Source organism: Polypterus senegalus, chromosome 9 (assembly GCF_016835505.1).
Source record: "Polypterus senegalus isolate Bchr_013 chromosome 9, ASM1683550v1, whole genome shotgun sequence".
Taxonomy (NCBI): Eukaryota; Metazoa; Chordata; class Cladistia; order Polypteriformes; family Polypteridae; genus Polypterus; species Polypterus senegalus.
The window spans coordinates 35,320,776-35,348,745 of NC_053162.1; the positions used below are offsets into that span (position 1 = coordinate 35,320,776).

Genomic DNA, 27,970 nt, shown 5'->3' on the forward strand with positions numbered 1-27,970 from the left:
ATTAAGATATTTTAAAAGATAAATTAAAAAAGTCAGCACTTAAAACTTTCTGTGATGGCATATTCGAAAATGTCTATTCACAGAAAGGAAATAAAAAAAGCACAGATTTACTGACTTAACCAGCTAAATTCACAAGTTTGTACCCTGTTTATAAGTGAAATAAAATTAGAAAGAAACCAAACTTAGAATCATGTTGTTCTTTTAGTGTCCTGCAGCAAATGTCTATCTTCTTGTATCCTTTTGTGTTATGAATACATCATGTTTTTTTGGTAATTAAAATGGGAAGGTTTGGGTTATCTATTGAATGGCAAGACTATTGCCTGCCTAGTTCATGAAACACAGAATGTTTTATGTAGTTCTTCAGGTGGAATCATAAACATATCTTTCCTACAAACACAGCAGGTCAGAAAAGTGAAGCAATTGTTTCAGGGGAAAAATGAACAGAATGGCAAACAAACATTAAAGCTGTGAGATAATGCAAGTTTCCAAACATTAGATAACAGAAATAAGAATACAAGAAACTAAAACTAGGGCAGACATGATGACAAAGTTGATGAGTCAGACCTAAGAGATCACTTAAATAATAAAAGCAAAACTTGAGCAAAAACAGCCAGATTTGACTGCACACTAATTCCTAATGTCATGCAACAGTAAACAAGAAACCAAGCACTTTGCATGGTGAAGGGTGTGGTGAGGAAGCAATTGTACTATTTGGCCAGATACTCAGTATTCCTAAATATAAAGCAAATGCACAGAGCAAAATTAAAAAGAATAACAAAATAGTGTCCTGGAGTAAATGTTACATTACATTCTCAACCTAATGCAATTCAGAGTTATAGGGGACCAGAGCCTATAGAGGCAGCTATCGGTTCAAGGCACGAACAAGCACTGGACAGGGCACGACTCAATCACAGAACCTTTTTGCACACACAGCCACACTCACTCACACAGAAGCAATATGAAACAGCCATTTAGTCTACCCAGTCATTCTTTTGGGATTTGGAAAGATAACCAGAGAACTCAGAGGAAACCCCACACAGACATAGTTAGAATGTGTAAGCTGCACATGGCCAATAATTGAGAACTGGACAATTGAGGCAACAGCATTAGCCATTGCACAAATAGCTTGTCCCAAAACACATTAAAACTCAATAACAATTCAGTTAAATTAGTAAATATAGTGTTATTTACATATATTACAAACACAGATAAATTCATTTTATGATGGTTTTCACTGTAAACATGCATTAATATTTTACCATGCAATAAGTACCAAAAGATATATAGCAATACCCATAAGCTACTTGCGCAACCTTTGCTGGCACAATGTACTCAACAAAATACTAACTTGCATAATATTGTACATTTTAGAATATACTAATCAGAATGATTAAACTGGTAATTTCTAAGACTGTCACAACGTTGTATTTTCATTATAGGACAGCAAATTACAGAATTGGTCTTTGGATAACAAGCTTTTTCTGCCAAAGTCAATTTGGATCTTTCATATAAAATATTTTCTAATTTCTAGTTTTACATCTCTTAGTTTCCTGCCAATTCTCTGTTGTCCTAGAATATGCTCAGCATTTTAGAGGAACATCTACTGTATGCCATATGCAAAAACCATCGTCTCAGATGTGTTCACACTAATGTTCTCAGAATCGCTTCTTGCCATATAATTGATAGAGGCAGCGCTTAAGAGGTTCAGTATGCATAAAATGGACATTAGCATTTTAAAGAGGTGGATTAATACATAAATCCAAGCAATTCTCATCTACCAATTCCAATAAAATGCTCATAGTGTGAAACTGCTAATGAGGCTTAAGAGGCCTTATCACTTAGTCTGGTGATTAAAAGAACAAATTTAAGGCTGCCTATTTGCAGGGACACAAAACCTTGTGGCTGCTGAAAAAACTATTAAAACACATGTAATATAATAATCATTCTTTTTTCATCAACAAATCAAACCAGCAGAATAAGATTAATTTATTCTTTTGTATGAAAATTACAATTAACATATGTCAGAAAATGTCAAAATATAAAAGATTACTCATATGTTTATATATATTACATGTAAAATTAATTTCTATAACATGGCAGACTGAAACTCTTCATTTACAGCATTCATACATGATGGTAATCAGCTTGGAAGGAAGGTGGGAGAGGAAAAAGAAACTTTCTAGCTTTCTGGTCTGCTCAGTATTCAAGTAACATAATAAGGAAGGCTTAGAGAAATTCATCAATTAACAGCCTGAATAGATTTTTACATATTATTCTTTGATTTCCTCCTGATGACAATGCACAAAATAAAAAGCAACACCATTAACCTTACTGGTAGAAACAAATTCTTGATTTTTTAGAAATTTATAAATGTAGCTTTTTCTCAGACTAACCATTTAACACTGCCATAAAAACAAGGAACTACTTTTCTTGCAGAATTTTCACATTTAGGAGGCCAACCAAACGGAATCAGTGAAGTTTTTATTAAGAAGACACACTAGTGTAAAGATTGAGTACCCCTGAATTCATCATCGCACCAGCAGTTCACTGATTTAAAGAAATACTCTGTAAAATTGGTCTTGTGTCATGTGATGCGTTATATTTCTGTAGTCAGACTGGGGAATGAAATCATTATATATATTAATTATTTGGAAGTTCCAAAATTACATAGTAAATGCAATATGTGACCTGCAGCTCACTACTGCCTGTTTATAAGTGGCCTTTCAAGCTGCAGTATTGTAATTCATCAGGTATCCTTTGGAAATTGTTTGAAGATTAAAACGAAACTGAATGGCATAAAGGTAAACGTTCATCAGCATTTCATAATGTGAAAGTGTAATCAAGCAAAAATACTGTTTTAAGACCTCAATGGGATTTCTTCTGTTTCAGTGAGAAAGCACCTCTTACATTTTCTTATTAACAATTGAAGGAGTCTCAAAGACATTGATATTGTAATGTAGCATAGTTTTGGATGGTTACATTGTTTAGGAGTCTTCATCCAAGATGGACAACAGTGCCTGCAGAGCCTTAACAGTCACCTTAAGGGTGCCAATGATTTCGTTGGCGTCTTGTGCATCAAAAACTGCAGAAAACAAGAGAAAAGCATAGTTATATTTAGCTGTAGCATTTTCAAAAGACAGAGTTAGCATGAGATCATCCTTGGAAATTAGAACATTAGGACAATGTAGATGAGAATAGGCCATTCAGCCCAACAAAGCTCGCCAGTCCTACCCACTTATTTGTTCCAAAAAAACATCAAGTCGAGTTTTCAAAGTCCCTAAAGTCTTACTGTCTACCACAATACTTGGCAGCTTATTCCAAGTGTCTATCATTTTTTGTGTAAAGAAAAACATTCTAATGTTTGCATGAAATTTAGTCTTAACAAGTTTCTAACACTGTCCTCGTGTTCTTGATGAACTCATTTTAAAATAACAGTCTCGATCCACTGTACTAATTCCCTTCATAATTTTAAACACTTCAATAATGTCACCTCTTAATCTTCTTTTTCTTAAACTGTATAGGCTCAGCTCTTTAAATCTTTCCTCATAATTCAACCCCTGTAGTCCTGGAATCACCCTAGTTGCTCTTCTCTAGACCTTTTCTAGTGCTGCTACATCCTTTTTGTAGCCTGGAGACCAAAACTGCACACAGTACTACAGATGAGGCCGCACCAGTTCATTATAAAGTTTGAGCAGAACTACCTTGGACTTGTACTCCAAACATCGTGCTATATAACCTAACATTCTATTTGCCTTCTTAATGGCTTCTGAACACTGCCGGGAAGTTGAAAGCTTAGAGTCCACTATGTCCCCTAAATCCCTCTTATAAGGTGTACTCTCGATTTATGACCACCCATTCTGTATTCAAACCTAACATTTTTACTTCCTAAGTGTAATACTTTACATTTACTGACATTAAATTTCACCTGCCACAAATCTGCCCAAGCCTGCATGTTCTTCTGTAATGATATAACAGATTCCAAATTATCTGCTAATCCACCTATCATCTGCAATCTTAACCAGTGTGTTACTTATATTCCTATCTAAATCATTTGCATATTAAAAATAGCAGTGGCCCTAGCATTAAGCCCTATAGAACACCACTCTTAATATCAGTCAGTTCTATTGAGGTTTCTCACACCATCACCCTCTGCTTCCTGTGTCGGTGTCAATTCTGTACCCAACTAAAAACATCACCCTGAACACCCACTTCTTTTACTTTGATGCCCAACCGCTCATGTGGCACCTTATCAAATGCTTTCTGAAAGTCAAGATAAATAATATTATATGCTCCACTTTAATCATATCCTTTTGCTGCCTCCACATAGAATTCCTGCATGTTAGTAAAACATGACCTCCCTCTTCTGAACCTATGCTGACTGTTCCTAATAACTCCTGTCCTTGCCAGGTGTTGCTCAATCTTATCCTTAATAATTCCTTCCAATAATATTTCTGTGATGCACGTTAAGCTTACTGGCCTATAGTTGCTTGGATTTGCCCTGCCACCCTTTTTACTGTATATAATGGGATAATATTTGTCATTTTCCATTCCTTCAGAATCTCTCCAGTGTGCAGTAACTTCCTAAAAATATATGTCAAGGTTTTATATATGTACTCACTACCCTCCTTAGAAACTCGAGGGTAAATATTATCTGGTCTTGGTGACTTGTTTGATTTCAGCCTATTTTATCTGAGCAGTAATTCTCCCTCTACAATTACCAAATCTCGCACTACTTCCTTAGTAGTCCTGTTTACCTCTGGGAGGTTATCCACTGGCTCACTTGTGAAGACCTCAGAAAAATGTAAGTTTAGGGCATCCGGTATTTCATTGACTGTATATTTTAATTCCCCTTTACTATTTCTGATGCACTTACCTCCTCCATGACTGTTCTTTTACTACTAAAATACTTAAAGAATCTCTAAGAGTTTTCTTTAACCTTACCTGTTATATTTCTCTCTTTTCTTCTATTCTATTTTCTTCTATTTCTCTTTTCTTTTAGACTCCCTGATATCCTTCTTAATGGTGGCTTTCATGTTCTCATATGCTCTACAATTCACTTTGCAATCATTAGTCTTATATGCCTTAAAAAGCAGTTTTTTCCTTTGCAGCTCCTTTTTTAAATCTTTATTAATCCACTGTGGAGTTTTTTTTTTCTAATTTCCTACTAATTCCAAATTTAGGTATGTTCCACTACTTCTTGACTATCTCCACATTAAAAAGCTTATGTCAGTCTATCCTCCTTAGACTTTACTGCATCTGTTCAAAATTTGCCCTACCAAGGTTCAGCTTAACAATTTTAGTCTTTGCACCTGCACTCTTATAAAATAGTGAGAATTGTATTATATGATGGTCACTTTACCCTAGTGGTTCAATCACCTCTATACCCTCAATTCTATCTTGATTATTACACAATACTAAATCAAGACAAGCATTACCCCGTGTTGGTGCTTTAACATACTGTATTAAAAAACAGTCAATGATTACGTCTAAAAACATCTAAACTCTGTACGGTGAAGTTATGCTTGACAAATGCACACCAACCCAAAAGGTAAGGGGTTCTTGGTTAAAGAAATACTCCACCCAAAATTATATTTTTTCATATGTTACTTACCTCGTGTAGTTTGTAATGATGGCCGAGAAAAAAATGATATCATGTTTTCATGCAGAACAAAGCTAAAAACCACTTCTGATAGAACAGAACTCTATGGTGACCAATGGTGGACAACAGCAAATAATATCAAAGTGTCCATGAAAAAGTCTTATGTTACTTGTGTCGTATAATCCACACGTCAAATCATCCATTCATATGCTAACAACATTCTAAACTAAAAAATACTAAAAATGTATTTTTATTCAGATATTGTTAAGTAAGTTGCTTTTAGGAAACACTTTTACAAAGTACAGTAGAATGAAATGCACTCAGATGCACTGAATTGTAGACCCACTTTCAATATTTATATTCATATCCACAACTGGGGTACTTTGGGATTATTTAGTGGCAAAATGTTAAACTGTATGGGTAAATTGACATTCTCCTTATTGAAGCATCTTAGTATATAAGTACAATACATAAATGATTTTCTTCCTGTTTTCACTTGCTTTCCTTTAATTTTTAATCTTTAGTTTTACACGTCTCTCAGTGACCTTTGCACTGTCGATACCAAGTAAAAACCAATGTTAGTCCAAGAATAAACGGTTACTAGACTAGACTTGTGACCAAAGAATGGTGGGGTGGGGAGTCAGGTCTTCAATTCAGACACTTAAGTGTGTCTGAGTGCATTCTTTTTTAGTTCACAAGACTATTTTCTGGAAGTAGTTAATTTAACAATACATATATTAGTAAAAACGTGCATTTGCAAAGTCATTAGTAAATGACTTCACATATAAATTATGCAGCATGAGTAACATACAATCTTTTCAATGGACACTTTAATATTGTATGTTGTTGTCCAACATTGGTCACCATAGTCTACTGCTCCATCAGAATTTTTTTATCTTCATTGTACATAGAAACATGAGATTCAATTTTTTTCTTGGACATCACACCCAACTGCATGAAGTAACATATACATAATATCCTGTTTGGGTTCAGTATTGCTTTAAATGTACTCAATAAGTTCTGACTGAAGCTGCAATGCACAAGAAAACTATACAGGAAGAAATGGGAACTAATGTGCTCAAATTGGGAATCCATTTTAGTTAAAATGGTTTTCTTGTCCAGATTTCTTTAACAGTGTGTGCCGCTTATCTTTTACTTCAGTATTAGATGTACAAAATACTGTTTAAGTGCTAGTTCAATGTCTGTTTGCTTTCTAGGATCTTTAAATGCTTTTCTGGTCTGTCACCAAGACTCTTTGACAAAAAGTAATTTGTTTGATGCAACACACTGCACTCATTTATACATTAGAATAATCAAGTTTTTTCTTGATTTAAAATCTTAAAACACTAAATCTTTTGCTGTGTTGAGTGTTTGTCAGCACAATGAACATATCAAGAAAAGAATTTCCTGCCAAAGAATCATTTATTCAGCTCAACACTTTAATGCCATCAATGTTCAGACATGAAACTGCACTTAAATTGCTGTTAGGCTTCTTTCCTTACCCACGAACAAAGACTTCTTAGTGCAGCTTTAAATTAATAAACACAGTGCGATAACAGCACTGAATGGGTAACACTACTCTTTTCTAACCCAAGTGATCACTCGATGTTTCTGCCTCCTTGTCTCAGCTACAACAGCAAAGAAGAAATTTCCACTAATGTATAAGTCAGAGCATTTCTCATTTCCAGTTCCCCCACTGCAGGATGGAAAACAAAACACAAAACAAACAAACAAACACACACAATTTAAGCTGTATGAATTAACTTCAGATTAGATTTTAGGGGTTCTTTGAAGACAAAAAAGAAAAAAAAACTATTAGCTTCCATCCAAGTGCTGTAGTCCACAAAGTAAAGAACAGATTTTCTTGTTCTTTGGAAAAAGGGCATACTTACCATCAAGGTTTTGTTCCACAATGTCTTGCTTCTTCAGAACAATCTCTGTCAAGCTTACATAAGCAAAACCGATGTCCTCACAATCAAACTCCTGTTTATCCTCGGGGGGGTCGCTAACCAATGTGAATCTGATCCTGCCAGATGCATGAATTGAGAACACTGTTTTAACATTGTGCTGAAATATGCTTAAAGATGCCTCACTGCCAACTTTCAGCAACAGGTATAGAAATGTTCCTGTTCAATTTTAGCATTTGATTACCTGTCCAGAAATACTGCAGTAAAACTCATTATCACATTACCAAGTCTATGGCTAGAAGCATCAAACTAATCTTATCTGCAATACATACTGATTGTAACTATGAATTGAGTGAGAGAATGCTAATTGCAACAAATATGTAATGTCAGTTCACATAAAGGATTTTCAGTTGATTTTAAAACAGAAACATGAAGGGCAATGATATGAAATGCACAAGTAGCTATCCTATTGTACACATTGCACCTAACAAAAATTAATCAATTGTACAGCTATCACACATTTACATTTTACTTTAACATGACAGAAATCAGTAGGTAGTGAACAGATGTTTTTTTATTATTATTGTGTTTGATAAAGAATTATCTAATTTTCTTAGAGGTGTCTATCTCTGCCCAAGGACAACCAAGCAAATAAATCGAGGTGGTACAAACAAGGACATTATTCAGAGGGTCTGTAACCACTCTTATCATTTTTTATATTTTCAAAACTGTACTTGTTTCTAAAAAAAAAAAAAGTGAGCATTTGATCTTGTATTATTTTTTATTAATAATCACCTTTTTGACCTCATCACAGAAATAAATAAATATTTACATTATAAATGGTTTTGATCTGAATTCAAAGCCACATCTTCTTCTGTGTTTGTTCTTGCTGACCTGCTCTGAGACAGTACACACTGTATAGTTCGCTGCTGCTTGCTTTCTCAGGAACAGTGAAACTCAAAAGTGTTTTAGACTTGGGGCTACTTGCTAAATTCAAATCTAACAATGAACCATTCAGCCTGAAAGTCATGTGCTAGTTTAATTCTGCATTACAGTTCCCCAACTTGTTTTTACTGGATCTGCATCTCACAGTCACAAATTTCTGTCAATGATCCATAATACACCCCAGTTCTTTAAGATGGATTATTAGCAGACAAACTGTAAGCACTGATGCGTACATCACCAGTGGTGTGGAGATAAAGGAAGCCTTGCCTAGATGTGGGCTCTCCAGGCTGACATCAAAGTTTGTTTAGAAGAAAGTCATGCACATTGACTGAGATCAGCTTGAGAAAAAGAAAGAGATAATGAAATTGGGGTTACCAAAACAAGCAAACAAAAGCAGAATAAGAAGCCTTGGATTTGAAGGAAAGGTTGTTGCTGTCCACAAGATGTTCGATGCTGTGCTCGTTGGTGGTAGTTTTAGACTTAACCCTAATTTGTCATGTATCTAAGTATATTGATGTAGCATTGCTGATATTGGCTAGCCTTGATTTCAAAACAGACTAATGTATGTGAGTAATTTAAAATTCACTTTGCCCTGTAGACATTTAGACTACTATTTGATTCACACTTGGGGCCCTTGGGTAATTCATGGACCAGACTTTGAGAATCACTGCTCTAGAAGAGGAGTATAATTTCTCCCCTGTAACACTTCAGCCACTGAAGCTTGTATCTGATTTGTACAATAATGATAAACAAAACTCTGCCTTATTCCTCTACTGTATGTACCATTGCCAGTGTGTAAGCCACACTGTACCAATACCAGGATATTTACAAATGTAAATTAACTCCATATAGAATTTCCAACACATCACAAGCTACATAATAAATTAACCTATCCTTCCTCAACTGTAGAAATCTTTCTGGAAAATGGCATTAATTTCACCATTTGTTATCTGATATCCTTATGGCATGCTTTTTACCTGTTGTCAAAGATAAAGTAATTTGCCATATATTACAAACTGTTTTCTCAACTAGTATTCTTAGTATATTAGACATTTTTATTGTGGCTTTATAGCAGAATATATCTCGTGTTGCTGTGAGGATATTTAATCAACACTAGTGAAAAAGAAAGAGAGAGAGAGAGAGAGAGAGAGAGAGAGATACCCTCAATGATACAAAAAGACCCTTGCATTTTCAACATTATTAATGTTTCTTTTACCCTGCATTTATAATCACAATGCTTTGTGGGACCTGATTTGAATTAACGGCTTGTACTTTGGACAGGATTTACAGCAAAGCCCTCTTGAGATGATACTGTCTGGCAGAACACAATACTCATGAAGGCCAGTACATTCCAATGCTTTGAACTCTTTGATAAGAATCATGCGAAAATGCAGAGCAATATTTATTTTTAATGAGGCCAGCAATGATAGAAGACAATAAACACAGCTTTAAAGAAGTAACTAAAGCACTTGGCAATGTTGTGACACTTTAAGGCAAGCTATCCAAAATTCTGCTATGTCTATGACACATAATTTAAATATTCTCCATGATATCAGAAAATATTAGCAAATTAAACTTTAGACCACAGAGAAAATGTGAATTACAAAAAAGATCAATCATTGTATCAAATAACTTGCAGGAGCAACTATCTTTGTTGTATACTACAACCAATACTAAAACTTCTTTAAGTGCCAGCTTAATACCAACTCTAATATGAATCATCTTCATGTGGCAAATCCTTACAACACAATAAATGAGGAAAGCCTATTGGTCTTTCAAATGAGGAGAAAATTCAGACTGCAGGGATTCATTCAGAGATCCATAATTATCAGAAAAGGAGAGTACAGGCTAGGCTCAGTCATAAACACAGAATGCAAAGGGCACACAGTGTAGAGAAAGGATTTACAATCTTGGTCCTGGAGGGCCACGGGTATAGCAGGCTCTTTTCCAACTAATCTATTAGTTTAATGTCAATCTTGTTGTTATAATGAATTTCTTGTATATTACGAACACTCTGGCTCACTCTCTGATATCACAGAAATTAAAAACAATTTCCCCTTTATTTAGAATGATCCTTACTGCTGCCATGAATTTCTGCTTCATTCAATTCACTTACATGTCAAGAATGTTAAGCTCTTTACTGTGTCATTTTATTAACCGAAAGGGAATTAGCCATGACTCAGAAATAACAAATAATAGCAAACCACGTGTATGTGGTCATCATCATTATTAAGTAGCTGCTTTTAATACAAAAAAAATAAAAATAAAAATGTAAGGCTTTCTAATCCTCTCCAGGCCATTTTGTTGAATTTTCTCCAAATCATTTACATATCTTTTGGAAGGAACTTCTGAAAGAGCAGACTGCATACCGGTAGACTGAGGTAAATAAATAAATAAATAATATCTTTGACATCTTCCATAAACCTTAAAGATTGGTCAATGAATATTAAACTGGACCGAACAAAATCGGAAGTGACCCTCTAGGATCAGAATTGTCACTGCTTCAACTTACTCACATGCATCTCAATGACCTTGTAAGTTGAAAAATTGTTTTGCAAGGATTGGAATTATACATGCAGTTTATGATTTAGTGCAAGTGTACTAAAAGATGTGACTTCTCCATTTGTATGCTTGGTATTTTATGAACCCAGCCATTCAAGCATGGTTTGGAGGTACCCAGGGCCTATTTTACTAGGGTTCAGGCAGGAAGCAATTCTGTGTAGGGCATTCATACTGGTCTGAATCAACCCAATAAATGCTTGGGAAAATGGGAAAGAAACAAAAATAACCTGAGAAAAAATTTACAAAGACAGAAGGAAAACATGTCAAAACAGTTCTTAGACCGGAATATTATCTAGAGAATCAAGGTAGCAGCATTAACCACTGTGTCACTAAAGGTAATGTCACAGCCTCTAACCTTTTTCTATGGTGCAGTTAGGTGATCAAACACATGTATTATTAGATACATGCTGCAGTTACATCATTACCCTAAATCTGCATGTAATATAATGCACAATCAAATTAAAAAAAAAAAGTAATTAATTGATAAAATAAAATAAAATATAAATATTCGAAACCAGAAAATGGAGAATGACTGGGAATCTGTTTATCTTTCAACTGTAGCATGACAGCCACTGTTCATGTTTTTATTTTTTAGAAGTGTATTCTGTTATATGCACTTGTGAAAAAGCCAGAAAATTAGAGTCCAACTTTTAGTAATATAGCTTTATGAAAACATGCCCACAAACAGTACAAATTCATTACAACAGTCATAAAGGTAAGTAATAAATGAAGGAAAGTGAATTTCATTTTTACGTGTTATACTTACATCCCATGCGCTGACTCTGGTCCCTGGAGCACAGACCTTAGGGACTCTCGAATTGTGCCATTATTTTCTTTATCCACATGGATCACTGTCAAGACAACAGTACTGAGTTACTTGATGCAATCTGACATTAGAAAACTCCTACACTCCATTTAGGAAACCTTACAAATGCAGCAAATGATTTTGTTTTTCTCTGCTCTCTCCACTCTTCATTGTTTACTTACAGAGTGTAGCAAAAGGCAAGCAGAGATGATATTAAATCCACAGATCATGTGATTTGATGCCTCATCCATGGCAGGTTTATGTGTGTGCTGTCAAAAGGGATCCAGGCAATGTCTAAATGTGCCATATAACTGTCATCCCCTGTTAACGACACTAGCGGTCTCAATTGGGGAAAGCCAGCAGTCTTTTGTATATTTGAGGGGATTTAATGTGTTTTTCTTACCAGGGGAGGTGGTGACAATGACAGGGTATAGCTAAATGACACAGAAACTGTCCTTCCAGACAACACCCGTAATTTAATCTCTTGTGTTCTGGCAGAAGAAGTGCAGCATTACAATGACAGAATTATATAAGACATTTTGAATTTTCCAGAACATGACACTGCAAACTTATTCACCATAGAGTAACCTCTCAACAAATGTGAATTTTCTAACATGTTAATCTGAAATGCACAAAAACAGAATTGCCCTACTTAAAATATTGATAGGAAGCCTCAGACAATTAAGCAGGTATATATGAAGCCATAAGCAGAAATAACAGGCAAATCATAGTAGAAAATCAAACTTCCAGATGACAAGTAAATGTTTTAAACTCCACACAGGGGAAAAGTTTTAGATTCTTAATACAAAATGGAATGTATGGTCAACAAAAATATTGTTATTGCAATTACTGGAAAGCTAATAGGGTAAAATTGTTGCAACTGATTAATTCTCTCCTTAAATTGTACAGTTAAAGGATACTCAACAAATTTGTAATAAAAATAGGAGAAAATAACATGCATGGTCAAAGATGTACTGATGTGAAAGAACCTTATGTGGAAAAGAAGTGGCATGTTCTTAACTCCTCACCATCAGAGGCAGTACATAACTTCAGTAAAAATATAACAAAATGACAGTCAGTGAAGAATTGGCTAACAGTATAATGTTTAGTAGGAGTCTCAAACTCACCCATTTAAATATACTTAATTATCAATATATACTGTATATATATATATATATATATATATATATATACTGTATATATATATATATATATATATATATATATATATATATATATATATATATATATATATATATATATATATATATATATATATATATATACGTAACAATCTCAAAGTGTCTTAATTTGGTTTAGGAAGGCAGAGGCCCAGGGTTTATTCTGGCAGAGGTATATAAAGCATAAAGGCAGGAGCAAACTGGTAAAGCTTACTCATACTTGGCAAATTTAGAGTAGCCAACTACCATAACAAAACATTTAGAGTAACAAATGAACCTAATTAGAGTGTCCTTGGGAATGTGAGAGGAAACTGGCACACCCGTATGAAAATGACATGGAGAGTATGGAGGAATATTTTGGAAAAAATTCAATAAATAAATAAATGTGCAAATAAATAATTGTATTGTGAAATGTGACTCTATATATTTATTGAGGCAGATGGCCGGGATGCCCCTTTGACACTTGGACCAGGGGAGCAGTCATGGAATGTGTGGTGGCAGCCCTCCTGGGTTACATCAGGGCCACAGGCATGGGACTCAGGACTCAGACCTGTTGGACTCTGTGGCCACCACCTGTAGGAGCTGTATGGCTTAACGAGCCTCTGGGGGCTAGAGTGGAGTCACACGGGAGGGCTACAGAGGGCCAGAGTTGAGTGGAGAAGGACAAGGTTGCCTTGGAGGAGTGGTGGTGCAAAGAAAGAATGTTTTGGTGTATTTATTGGTGCTTTGGAACTGAGTTGTGCCTGTGGGGATTACGGTGAAGATGTGCCCCACAGGTAAAGAAAAAATAAAAGATTTCTTGGTTTTTATACGTGCCTCCACGTCCATCTGTGTTGGGTCAGGTGCCTATATAGCGCCTTATTGTTACAATATATATAACAAATACCGTAATGATATGTGATTATACATAGTTACCAGTCCTGAAATATACATTTCTGTTGCTTATTACTTCATGTATTTATTTTTTCAGTTATTTATTTCAGTGATGCAGTATACAACATGAAACACACCTTGAAATGAAAACTGCCACTTTCACCTATCAAAGTTGAGAGGGTGGGTTCTAGTGAGTACTGTGTTTTTATTGGTAAATCATCAGTAGAGTGCACGTTGGACATCAAAGGGTACATTTAAAGGCAGACACTAGACTCCTGCTTTGTTGGAATTAATAAAATATATCTAATCTAATTTAATAATCTAACATGGAGAAATAATTATATAAATACATACGTAACAAGCAACAAGAAACGCATTTCATTAAATATTTAATTATTCATGCTCACATAGTATTATGCTATTATTTATACATTCTCACATTTCATAAAACATTTAATTTTCATATTTACTTATCTATTTAATTAACCCAAAATATCCCTCCATAAGTGAGAATATAAAATCTCTGGGTGCATAAGATTTGTCCACACTAACACAGGTAAATATGAAAACACCGGTCACTCACACTGAAACTGTGTAAATCTTGCCTACTGGGCATGTGCAGTTTATCAGCAAAGCAGCAGTACCTGTCTGCTTATGTAAAAAAGTTACCTAATGACTATCCCAGACAGAAAAGATGAAATGATGAGATGCAAAATTGAAGTCAGTGGCAATCATAGGTCAGGATTTTTAAAAACCTCAGTTTTCCAAACCCAAACTGCTATGCAAGGTTCAACATTTTCTTATTTACGCACTTTACTACACAGGGCTTTCAAAATTATGTATTTTCAGTGGTCAAAAATTGTTGCAGTGTGGACAGAAGGCCAAAACTAAAAAAAAAAATATCATTTTTTTTTTTTTTCCAATTTTATCTGTGCTAGTATGGATTTGATCTGAAAATCAACAGTGCTTACCACTGTGTGCTGGTGCTAATAGATCAATTAAAATAAAATACTGAATGGTTGTGAATTGACAATAAACTTTAATCTAATAAATGAGAATTTCATGGCTCACATCTACTTATATGAGAAGAAATAATAGTAGTAATAATAGTACTTGTGCACTGTTTCACAACTCATTAAGTATTCTGTATACATGTATTTATAAAGAATTTGTATTTGTATTGTACTGTACTTATAATTTTCAGGAGGCACAAAAAAAAAACAAAACCTTCTGTCATCTATAGAAAAAAATGGTCCAGAGATTCAGGAGAGCCTCAGGGAATTAAATCGACGAGAGAGGAAACTATGAATATAAAACACACTTGTGAATTATAAACAGAAAGAACATTTTAAAAATCCTTTTGTTGTAGCAACATTTGTTGCATTTATGAAAGAGGCATATTATACATGGAACATCCATTTGGATAGTAATACTAACAATTGAGCTGTTTGTAAGTACATATGATTAAGTCTTGGAGTACTATTCTGAAGTACAAGTAACAGTAATATGACGAATAATCAGTCCTTCTGTTCTAGACATGCTTTGTATATGGATTTTTTTCTGAAGTAGGACTTAAACAGGCTTACATATTCTCCGTTTTAGTGAAAAGTGTGAAATTAAGCAAACACTCAAGAAAAACATTTGATTTGCAAACTGAAAGGATAGTAGAATTCAATCAGTTTGCTTGTATCCTCACAAAGACTGACAGCAAATGTCTTTAAGATCATGTTCCTAAATAAGTATGAATGGCAGAGCTGGGTAACTCTTATTCATAATATACAAATTTGAAAAAGACACTGACACACTCATGATTATATTTCTTTCAAAACAGTTACAGAATGGATTAACAGATCAGCAACATACAGTATATGCAACAGACAACATCCTGATCTTAGAATCTTTTGAACTAACATGTCTAATACTACTACAACTACATACATTGAATTGGTTGTCTCTCAGCTGTTGGAAAATAATTATTGATGCTATGCTCAGTATGTACAGGATGTTTGCACTGAAGGTTTACTTATACAAGTTACAATATATAACAGCAGAAAAGTAAGTAAAATTCATATATCATAATTATTGTGGTAGGGCCTTTGTTGAAATCAGCAAAGAACAGACAAGTAAGTAACCATTATTTTAAGAGTTTTTACTCTTCTGAAGAAGATGAGCAGAATAATCACTATTCATCAGTACAATTACAGTCAGCCTGTCCTCTTAAATATGTATTAGTATTGTACATTTTACCTTATAAATGAATCTTAGTAAAGTACAAATGTGTGTTATTATAAATTACAGTGTAATGGAGATTTTTTTGTCTTTTGGAAAAATATGGAAACTTGGATATGGCCAGTATTACTGTAACACCATTAATAAAAACTGTTCATTCACCCAACCATTTTGGGTTCCTTTATTGTCATTTCATCCGCATACCACCCATAAACTATGTAATTTTGCAACATATCTGGCACCTTTCTAGCATCTTAGTAAAAGTTCTTGAACAATTTTCAAAAATTACATTAAAAGTGCAGGATGGTGTCCTTTTAGATCTGTTCATTCATTTTTAAACCTGCTTAATTCAGTTCCAAATTACCAATGCCAATTTGGATTTACTATTTAACCTAACTATGCTTGATTTTTTTGGACTTTTAAAGGAATATCAGTGTAGTGGGAAAAAACGACATAGACATAACATGCAGTATTCACCTAGACAGTGACTAAGTCAGGATCCCAAGACTGTGCCAAGGTGCCGCTCCACATTCAAACAAATCAGTTGTAATTGAATATACTAGAGAATAAAGTTCTAGCATAGATTGTATCATACCTCCTAAAAAGTATTAAAAATATCATCTCCAGATGCTGTATGTCTTCTTTTTGCCTTTATCCCTAAAATTGTCAGTCTTCTCGCAGCACCATGCCTTCCTTTTTCCAAATGTTTACCATTTTTCTGTTTTACGTTTACCAGAAAACAAAGTTTTTCATTTAGACACAAATAGAACTTTTTTAGTTTCCAAAGTAAAATTTTTGAAATGATGACACTGGAGAACTGTTTTTTTGTAATCCATCCTGATCTTCCACAAGTAAAAATAAACAAGTGCTCTATTACAGAATATTACACAGTTGAAAAGGATCACCTAGTGGTGGGCTCACCACTTGTTCATCTGATCTTACGTTACAGGTGTGCTAAAATATCCTTATGAAGGATAGATGCAATAAATGTTTTTTTCCATTTTTTCATTACCTTTACAATGTTCTATTGTTTACTCAATCCTGGATTGGACTGGTATTTCTGAAAATGGTTCTAATAAACTGCTTAAAATATTTGAAAATGCTGAGGGGAAAGATTAAATTAACTTGCTGATCAAATTTGCAAATACTACTTCAAGAGCCTATAAATATGCAATTTAGTTTGCATAAAGATATGCTTCACAGTTGCTGTTGATGGGCAAAAGGAATTACGTTGTTGTTACTTGAGGCTATATGGTCCCAACTCACATTTTCCTTATGAAATAGGATAAAAATATTCTAACAATACATACAAGAAAACAATTTTTTGAGTGTAATATCAAAATATATGGTATGTGCAAGCCATTTCTTAAATACAGTCTATAATGCTATGTATAGCATAGTGATTGAATGTAAACACTCTAGCACATTTATTATGTGGAACTGCATTTCCCTAATTTAAAGGGGGGCAACAGGGTGACTATTAACACACCTTACAAGATTTTTTTTATTTGCTATTGTTACTTTCCTTTATGTACATGTTCCCACAGAGGTAGGTAGTTGAGGAAGAGACATCTTCTACTGCAAATGCATCATCGATTAAAAATCAAAACTGTCTTCCTCTATACTGAAATGTTCAGCTCCATGCAGGTAAATGCATATAAAAAAGAGCAGTCAATATAATCTAAGATTTGCCACTGTGTGGTGTTAATATGGCTATAAAATCTGCATCATTTTAGTGTCCAATTTACTGAGAAGTTAAAAAGAATATGGTATTGGTTCTTGCTAAAAAGTCGACAAAATGTTGAAAAAAATCTCTGGAAGCAATGCCATCTAGATTCAGTCTGATTGAGACTCTTGTTGTTTCAACATTTTTTCTCTTAGCATTTTTATGTGCATTTTTTTTTAATATACGGTGTTGGCCCTCGTGGTGCCCCAAAGATCTTTCATCTCTTTGTCTCTTTATTACATCAGTTTCTTGTAATTTACATGTTGGTCATGGATTGTAACCACTGTTGAAGATGGTGAAAACTTATTAACCATAATACATCTAAGTATTTGCTAAAGCTACTTTTAACATTACAGGTTTTAGCTGAGAACAGTAGGGGAGCAGAAACATATTTCGAGAACTTTGGGGTGTGGGGCTGATTTCTATACCTATAAATATATCACATTTTATAACTGTATACATTTACATATTGACCTTTTGCAAATATTCTGTAAGTTCACAGGAAATGATTTTGATCATCTGCCAATTTCTTAAGGAAAAACAGATGAAATGAGATATGTAAATGCTCCACAATTCACACGAAAAGCAAGTGTGAACAGATCTCTCCCAATTGCTTTATCACCAAATTGTATGATAATTAATTCAAAAAGAGAATGGGGCTAAATTAATTATTACTGTGTACTGGTACTGGGTTCCCGTTGCCTGTTGTTTCAGGTTTTGTGAAACTGTCTAAAGTGTATGACTTTGTCAATGATCTTTGATTATATAGTATGTTTGTTTTCTCATCATGACCTGATCAATGCTCTGCCATGCTCATTCTTAAGTCCTTGTCTGTTTATTGTTCTTATTATTGAACGTTTCTTGTTGATCATGACTCCATATTTGCTAGGAGTGCTTCTTGTTACATCAAATCTGTGTCCTATAAAACTGAGATGGGTTATGCAACAACAACAAAAAACAACCAAAACTGAAAAACACACCCCCTACGTGTTTCCAAAATGTTTTAAACCCACCAATAATAAGCAGCATGGAAATACAATACAATACAAAACACACTCAGAGTAACATTTTTTTTATTTAGGAAAACACCAAACAGAAACCCAAGTGATCTAAACTCAATTATGTGTTATGCTTTGCAAGTTCATCCATCCATCCATCCATCCTCTTCCGCTTATCCGAGGTCGGGTCGCGGGGCAGCAACAAGCAGAGGCCCCGACTTCCCTCTCCCCGGACACTTCTTCCAGCTCTTCTGGGAGAATCCCAAGGCGTTCCCAGGCCAGCCGGGAGACATAGTCCCTCCAGCGTGTCCTGGGTCTTCCCTGGGGCCTCCTCCCGGTTGGACGTGCCCGGAACACCTCATCAGGGAGGCGTCCAGGAGGCATCCTGATCAGATGCCCGAGCCACCTCATCTGACTCCTCTCGATGCGGAGGAGCAGCGGCTCTACTCTGAGCCCCTCCCGGATGACTGAGCTTCTCACCCTATCTTTAAGGGAAAGCCCAGACACCCTGCGGAGGAAACTCATTTCAGCCGCTTGTATTCGCGATCTCGTTCTTTCGGTCACTACCCATAGCTCATGACCATAGGTGAGGGTAGGAGCGTAGATCGACTGGTAAATTGAGAGCTTTGCCTTACGGCTCAGCTCCTTTTTCACCACGACAGACCGATGCAGGGCCCGCATCACTGCGGATGCCGCACCGATCCGCCTGTCGATCTCACGCTCCATTCTTCCCTCACTCGTGAACAAGACCACGAGATACTTGAACTCCTCCACTTGGGGCAGGATCTCTCCTCCAACCCTGAAAGGGCACTCCACCCTTTTCCGGCTGAGGACCATGCTGTCGGATTTGGAGGTGCTGATTCTCATCCCAGCCGCTTCACACTCAGCTGCGAACCGATCCAGAGAGAGCTGAAGATCACGGCCTGATGAAGCAAACAGGACAACATCATCTGCAAAAAGCAGTGACTCAATCCTGAGTCCACCAAACCGGACCCCTTCAACACCTTGGCTGCGCCTAGAAATTCTGTCCATAAAAGTTATGAACAGAATCGGTGACAAAGGGCAGCCCTGGCGGAGTCCAACTCTCACTGGAAACGGGCTCGACTTACTGCGGCAATGCGGACCAAGCTCTGACACGGTTGTACAGAGACCGAACAGCTCTTATCAGGGGGTCCAGTACCCCATACTCCCGGAGCACCCCCCCACAGGATTCCCCTAGGGACACGGTCGAATGCCTTTTCCAAGTCCACAAAACACATGTAGACCGGTTGGGCAAACTCCCATGCACCCTCCAGGACTCTGCTAAAGGTGAAGAGCTGGTCCACTGTTCCGCGACCAGGACGAAAACCACACTGTTCCTCCAGAATCCGAGGTTCGACTATCCGACGGACCCTCCTCTCCAGAATCCCCGAATAGACTTTTCCAGTCAGGCTGAGGAGTGTGATCCCTCTGTAGTTGGAACACACCCCGGGGGACCACCACCCCGGTCTGCCAATCCAGAGGCACTGTCCCCGATGTCCATGCGATGTTGCAGAGACGTGTCAACCAAGACAGTCCTACAACATCCAGAGCCTTAAGGAACTCGGTATCTCATCCACCCCCGGGGCCCTGCCACCAAGGAGTTTTTTGACCACCTCGGTGACTTCAGTCCCAGAGATGGGAGAGCCCACCTCAGAGTCCCCAGGCTCTGCTTCCTCGTGGAAGGCATGTTAGTGGGATTGAGGAGGTCTTTGAAGTACTCCTCCCACCGACCCACAACGTCCCGAGTCGAGGTCAGCAGCGCACCATCCCTACCATATCGGTGTTGACACTGCACTGCTTCCCCTCCTGAGGCGCGGACGGTGGACCAGAATCTCCTCGAAGCCGTCCGAAGTCGTTTTCCATGGCCTCCCAAACTCCTCCTATGCCCGAGTTTTTGCCTCAGCAACAACCGAAGCCGCGTTCCGCTTGGCCTGCCGGTACCTATCAGCTGCCTCCAGAGACCCACAGGACAAAAAAGTCAACTGCAAAAAAGTTGCAAGTCAACTGTCTGAAATCAAAGTCCAGTGCTGGAGTTGTTTAACACAAAAATACTGCATATTAAAAACAGATAAGTCAGTGGGAAACTGATGTTATACTATTTGAAATTGGAAAAAATCAAATACTCAGTTAGAGGATATGTACAGACTTTTTTCAAAACATGGCAGGATCTAATCAATAATATTTTAAAATAAGTTTATAAAGCACAGAGAATTTATAAATTTAGGTATTTTTACAAGCCTTAAATTTTACATCGTTTGGCTTGCTCTCTCTCTCAGGGGTGGGGATCGATCTGTTCTTAACATAATTCTTTTTTTTTGTAAAAACTTGATTGCTATGTATGGATTGTAATAAAATAATAAAAAAAAAATAAATAAAAATAAAAACAGATGTAATAAAAACATCTGCACATTTAAAACTAGTAAATATTAGGCAGCAATTCTAAACTATTAAATATTAAGCAGAAATTATAAACAGTTTAACTCTAGATATAATGGAAAAAAAATATATTTGTTGATCAACATGTTTTATGAGATTGATGTGAAATGAGGATTCCACTAAAGCACTTCTAGATTAAATGTAAACAAATACAAAATTTTTAAGCAATCCAATGCAGTTAAACATTCCCTTTGTTTAATGTAGCAGGGATATTAATACACAACATAATGCATTTGACGTCACCTGCTTTGCATCATTTGTAGCACATTAAAAGAAAAATGTAGATTATGCGATCCAATGTTACACTGACCAACTGAGATATGTATTCCATTACAGAAGATTGAAATGCTTCCGTGTAATCTGGTATTACAGGTGTCATGATAATTTCAAAAACATAAAACACATAATAGCAAAAATATAGAGCACATTGTAGTTAAAGTTATTTAAATAGAAATATACCTAACTTTCTTCAGAGTAATTTAAAACAAAGGTGCTAAAGCTGGAATTGTATATGAAGTTGTGCTCACAGCTATATTAGACTGACATTATTGTCCTTGAAAGGGTATATAAAAAACAATGTACTATAGCTGATGTAACAGTTATAGGCAGTTTACAACAAAAAAGTTGAAGAAACAGAATAAACACATCCTGTAAAAAGGAAGGAAAAGGGAAATTTAATACACTTATTTAAATTCTTGACAGGCACTGGCAAGCCACATAATGGGGCAAGCAGGATTTAACTCCACTGAAAGCTCCAAGTAAAAATGACTACAAACTAAAATATTGAAGTTGAAGTGGTATCAGTCAAGTACCAAAAGTGGTACCAGTCAAGTACAAGACAAGTATTTCTTCTTTAATGTACACTAAGTAGTTTTGTGTGTTGGCTTCTTTGACACTGTAATTTTTCTTTTGGGGCAACAGAGTATGTATATATGTATCTGTTTTAGACGTTGCACTCATATTATGATGTCTCAAATATCTAAAGTTTGGCATGTATTCTTTATGTAACACACTGCAATTAATCTTTTCTAGCCCATCAATGTCTAAAGTGTTAACAAACTTAACACTAGGCAGAAAATAAATGGAATGCAACTACTCATCCATCCATCCATTACCCAAGAGCGAAAATCAGCAAAATAAAATAAATTGTTAATTTAAAATCAATTTCATGTACTTGATAGAAAAATACAAAATTAAATGACAATAATTAATGAATTGATATTGAAGGGTAAAACAATACTAATAAGATGCTATTTTAGAAACAAAAGTTTGAGGAACATTTAATTACAATATAATTTCTGATAGGCTTATTGTAAATGGTTTAGTGAATCAGATATTTAAGAATGGACTGACTAAATTAATTTCAATTTCATTTAAACTTACATGGCAACAATAACACTGAGATCACCTCAACTAAAATTACAACTTTGTAAAGGAGAGGCATGTTGTTAGGTTCCTCGTGGTCCTTCTAAGACTATTGGTCTAGGGGAAGAAAATAAGACTTACAAGATGTTTTTAAATACATTTTTTCATTTTCCCCTAGATGAGGGATAATGAGACTTACCACTGGAGGAAAACCATAGAGGAAAAAGTTGTATTGATATTTGATATTGATATTTGTATTGATATTTGTGCCAAACAAGTATTTCGAATATTCTAACTTGAAAGTCTGCTGTCTACATACTCTGCAGAAATAATGGTAAGCTTTAATTCTGATGTTGAAACTGCAGAAATACCTTGAGGAGTGTGCCTTGGAGGAATAACCCTGATTCATCCCAAGTGGTAAACTGTAGCTGGAATTTTACTGTAGTCGTATATCATCCATAACAATCACTGCTGTATGTTCACACCTAAGATTGCTTGTAAGTGTACCTACTGCCAGAGCACTGTGTACCAATGATTGGCATATAGTTGTATCATATGATTTGACATAAAGAGTTGCGATGATCTGTTAAATGATCATCACTTAGTGATAGGCTGTCTTAGACAGATATGTCTCAGATTGACAAACCACCAAACTGGTGAGCAACTGATGGGTGGGAAGTTTATCTGTTTGGATGTTGTTAATTTATTGCCTCTGGAGAGGTCCGTAACATGGACTCTGAATGGACACAACTGAAAACTTTAGCAGTACAGGCAGATGCAAGGAGCTGTGGCAGAAAGGTCATGATGGAAACCACAGGACTCTGTAGCTGTTAAGTTAAAGGTTCACATTAGAACATTAGAACACTCTCAGGCCATTCAGCCCAACAAAGCTCGCCAATCCTATCCACTTATTTCTTCCAAAAAAACATTGAGTTTTGAAAGTTCCCAACGTCTTACTGTCTACCGCATTACTTGGTAGCTTAAGATTGGTATTTTGGTATTTTTATCTTCACAATAAAGATATACTGTACACAGTATATTAATTTGCCACCTGAAAGTGCATTCTAATAAGAAGGTTTTATAAAATAATAAAAAAAAAACCAACAACTAATGTGCTTATGCATTTTATAAACTGGTAATGGGTACTGGGGTCCCAATGTAAAGAAAAATTCTTAATACATGCCCTGGCCCTAAAACGTTACTGCATAGGAGGGTGCACAGTTAAGTGACATGCACAGCTGGCCTCATTTTAAATCTCAGAAATCTGTTTTGAATTTCCTTCATAAAAGAATATGGACATGCTGTTTGCGATACAATCTCAAGACCTGCATCAATACTCAATAACATTTTTGGCTTTAAAATTGAAATGTTTAGTAAGTTTTAATGCTTTTAACCACATTGGGACCCCAGTAAACATTACCTACATTATAAAGTGCAAGAGGCGGCTAGTTATTTTTTTAAATTTATAAAGCATGCTTCACTTTTGAATCCATTTTCATGAGGCACATTATTACATACTATGAGTATTAAGAAATAATTTGAAAAAAAACAAACTTACCCTTTAAAGAAACAGCTATCCTATGCAATGTTGACAAAGGGTTTCCAGATCTACTTGATATGTACTGACAATTTAAACATGAGGGAGGAGCAGTGGAAAAAGCAAAGGATTGTGTGCATATGTGTAAGCAGTTTGCTAAGGCCATGATGTAAAACGTTTGGGTAGCTTCAAAGAGGTTCTGGGAAACCATCTCTCAACAAGGATATGCAGGGCATCGCCTAGCAATAGAGAGAAAATGTTGTTCTCGACTATGCATATTGTTGACAGGTGTAAGGGGGCATTTTAAAGGAACTCCAAAACTAAATTGATACACCCATTCTTTGGTAAAGTACTGCAGGAAGCACCCATTGTAATTTGTTCCATTTCTGTAAGTTCACTTTGGGCATTAACATTATTCTTAATGGCAAAATTTGGCTATTACAGGTTAAAGTACTAGACCTTGAGTCTGGTGGTGCATAGTTAACACTCACTTCCTATACTGTGAGGACTTTACATAAAGTACTTTGAGAATGAGGACTCCTCTTTCAAAATTAGGAGGCAAGTGTGTATGTTTTGATTACTGAGGAGTCACATTTGTCAGCCTCTCTTGGAAAGCATGTGTTGGGACACTGGAATAGGGACATTGTATAATAACTGAATCTTAGATCCTGGGGAAGCAAAATGGATTGTATCCTGGCCCTAAAGCAGTAGGACAGGTTTTTGCCCTTAAATTGGTATTTCAGGGCACCACAGCAAGTTAAAGTCCTGTCCATATGTACTTTGAAGTTATCAAGAAGGTGATAGCATCTTAAAGAAAGTCTTGAAAATATATGCAGTTGTGGGGGTAATACTACACGCATTATCCTTCTGTATTTGTCTCACAAAAGCAATTTAGAGGTGAATGTTATGTGATTTGGATTTGAGCCAGAAATTTCAAAGCTAATGTCATTTATCTCTGTCAAGAAATGTAACTTGTTCTTTGTTGAATGGGGTGGTTGCTGCTGCTCCAGATGGATGAGATCAAGTACCTTTGTGTCTTGTTCTTACTTAGGTATAGAAGCAATTCTGAGGATCAGTTAATCTGCATCCTTGTCCACTTATAAGATGCCAAAAATGAGACTTCTGGACTTACATTCTATCACAAACTGAGAAGTCTAAATATATAGGGGGCCAATTGAACGACTTATCCTAATTGATAGGAGCCAGCAGTAGAGACTTTGGCATGTAGTGAGGATGCCCTACTGGTCAGTTTCTTCAAGAAATATATCAGGCATCTACCAAAGGGAGAAGAACAAAGGCCGATGCAGGACACAAGAAAGAATATATGTCTCAATAAACCTACAGTGGTGTGAAAAACTACTTGCCCCCTTCCTGATTTCTTATTCTTTTGCATGTTTGTCACACAAAATGTTTCTGATCATCAAACACATTTAACCATTAGTCAAATATAACGCAAGTGAACACAAAATGCAGTTTTTAAACGATGGTTTTTATTATTTAGGGAGCAAAAAAATCCAAACCTACATGGCCCTGTGTGAAAAAGTAATTGCCCCCTTGTTAAAAATAACCTAACTGTGGTGTATCACACCTGAGTTCAATTTCCGTAGCCACCCCCAGGCCTGATTACTGCCACACCTGTTTGAATCAAGAAATCACTTAAATAGGAGCTGCCTGACACAGAGAAGTAGACCAAAAGCACCTCAAAAGCTAGACATCATGCCAAGATCCAAAGAAATTCAGGAACAAATGAGAACAGAAGTAATTGAGATCTATCAGTCTGGTAAAGGTTATAAAGCCATTTCTAAAGCTTTGGGACTCCAGCGAACCACAGTGAGAGCCATGATCCACAAATGGCAAAAACATGGAACAGTGGTGAACCTTCCCAGGAGTGGCCGGCCGACCAAAATTACCCCAAGAGCGCAGAGACGACTTATCCAAGAGGTCACAAAAGACCCCAGGACAACGTCTAAAGAACTGCAGGCCTCACTTGCCTCAATTAAGGTCAGTGTTCATGACTCCACCATAAGAAAGAGACTGGGCAAAAACGGCCTGCATGGCAGATTTCCAAGACGCAAACCACTGTTAAGCAAAAAGAACATTAGGGCTCGTCTCAATTTTGCTAAGAAACATCTCAATGATTGCCAAGACTTTTGGGAAAATACCTTGTGGACTGATGAGACAAAAGTTGAACTTTTGGAAGGCAAATGTCCTGTTACATCTGGCGTAAAAGGAACACAGCATTTCAGAAAAAGAACATCATACCAACAGCAAAATATGGTGGTGGTAGTGTGATGGTCTGGGGTTGTTTTGCTGCTTCAGGACCTGGAAGGCTTGCTGTGATAGATGGAACCATGAATTCTACTGTCTACCAAACAATCCTGAAGGAGAATGTCCGGCCATCTGTTCGTCAACTCAAGCTGAAGCGATCTTGGGTGCTGCAACAGGACAATCACCCAAAACACACCAGCAAATCCACCTCTGAATGGCTGAAGAAAAACAAAATGAAGACTTTGGAGTGGCCTAGTCAAAGTCCTGACCTGAATCCAATTGAGATGCTATGGCATGACCTTAAAAAGGTGGTTCATGCTAGAAAACCCTCAAATAAAGCTGAATTACAACAATTCTGCAAAGATGAGTGGGCCAAAATTCCTCCAGAGTGCTGTAAAAGACTCATTGCAAGTTATCGCAAACGCTTGATTGCAGTTATTGCTGCTAAGGGTGGCCCAACCAGGTTCAGGGGGTAGTTACTTTTGCACACAGGGGCATGTAGGTTTGGATTTTTTTTTCTCCCTAAATAATAAAAACCATCATTTAAAAACTGCATTTTGTGTTTACTTGTGTTATATTTGACTAATGGTTAAATGTGTTTGATGATCAGAAACATTTTGTGTGACAAACATGCAAAAGAATAAGAAATCAGGAAGGGGGCAAATAGTTTTTCACACCACTGTATAAGAGCTTGGAAATTCCTCAGAAGTAGCTGGAATCTTTTGCTTGTGGTTAGAGATGTATTGTCTGGCCAATGAAGCCTGCTGCTATTGTGACCCTAACCAGGAAAAGTGGACAGAACAAGAGATGAGATGACTGAGATCAGCATTGGAAACGTGTGAGCTATTATACAAATACTGATATTTACTTCAATTTGGTTAATTATTGATTTACTTATGAAACCATGCATAACAGAAAGCCTGTTATATTTTTCTATTGTCTTCCACTTTGATGTTCTACAAGAAACAACTCCTGAAATATTTAAAAAAAATTATATTTTAGAGAGCATAAATGTTAATGAAACAATAAGATTCAAGAAAGGAAAGAGCTGTGAACCTCTGTTTTTTTAACTGTGGAGACACAAACAAGGTGAAATACATTGTTAACTATAGATAACTAGTTATCTTCATGTTAAATTGCCAGAGACTTTTTCCACCAGCAAATGCATTTTTTTTCTTTTGAAAATGTTATACCAAATATTGGAGGATAATACATTAGAAGAGCCTAAATCAGAGCTCAATGTGTTCATACTTGGGAGATTTATTAGGAAAATTCACATTTAGAAAAACTGAAAGATGCCAACAATAACAAAGACTTTTTAATCACAAAATGCAAACTAAACCTTGAATTTATTAAAGGAAAAAAGAAGGAAAAATTTGATTAAGTCAAGACAAGAGGACAACACATATACTTCATAAGATCCTCAAGCCTGAAGGAAAAGGTGAAATTTAGAATGAAAAACACCTTCACCTGTGAGTCGCAGTGTACACAAACATGAGAAAAAATATTACAGTGAAG

At 36.1% G+C, this 27,970-nt stretch overlaps 1 protein-coding gene across 3 annotated transcripts in view; it reads right to left on the minus strand.

Annotated features, from left to right (window-relative positions):
- Positions 1 to 2,039: 2,039 nt before the first annotated feature.
- The window catches only part of rpgrip1l (RPGRIP1 like), a 191,837-nt gene continuing 165,906 nt past the window's right edge, over positions 2,040 to 27,970 (minus strand). For all 3 annotated transcript variants that reach the window (XM_039762916.1, XM_039762918.1, XM_039762917.1), the window contains 3 exons: positions 11,780 to 11,864; positions 7,492 to 7,625; positions 2,040 to 3,082 (listed from right to left, as the gene is read on the minus strand). In XM_039762916.1, coding sequence (XP_039618850.1) covers positions 2,985 to 3,082; positions 7,492 to 7,625; positions 11,780 to 11,864 — 317 coding nt within the window. In that variant the 3' untranslated portion in view covers positions 2,040 to 2,984. The remainder of the gene's footprint in view (positions 3,083 to 7,491; positions 7,626 to 11,779; positions 11,865 to 27,970) is intronic.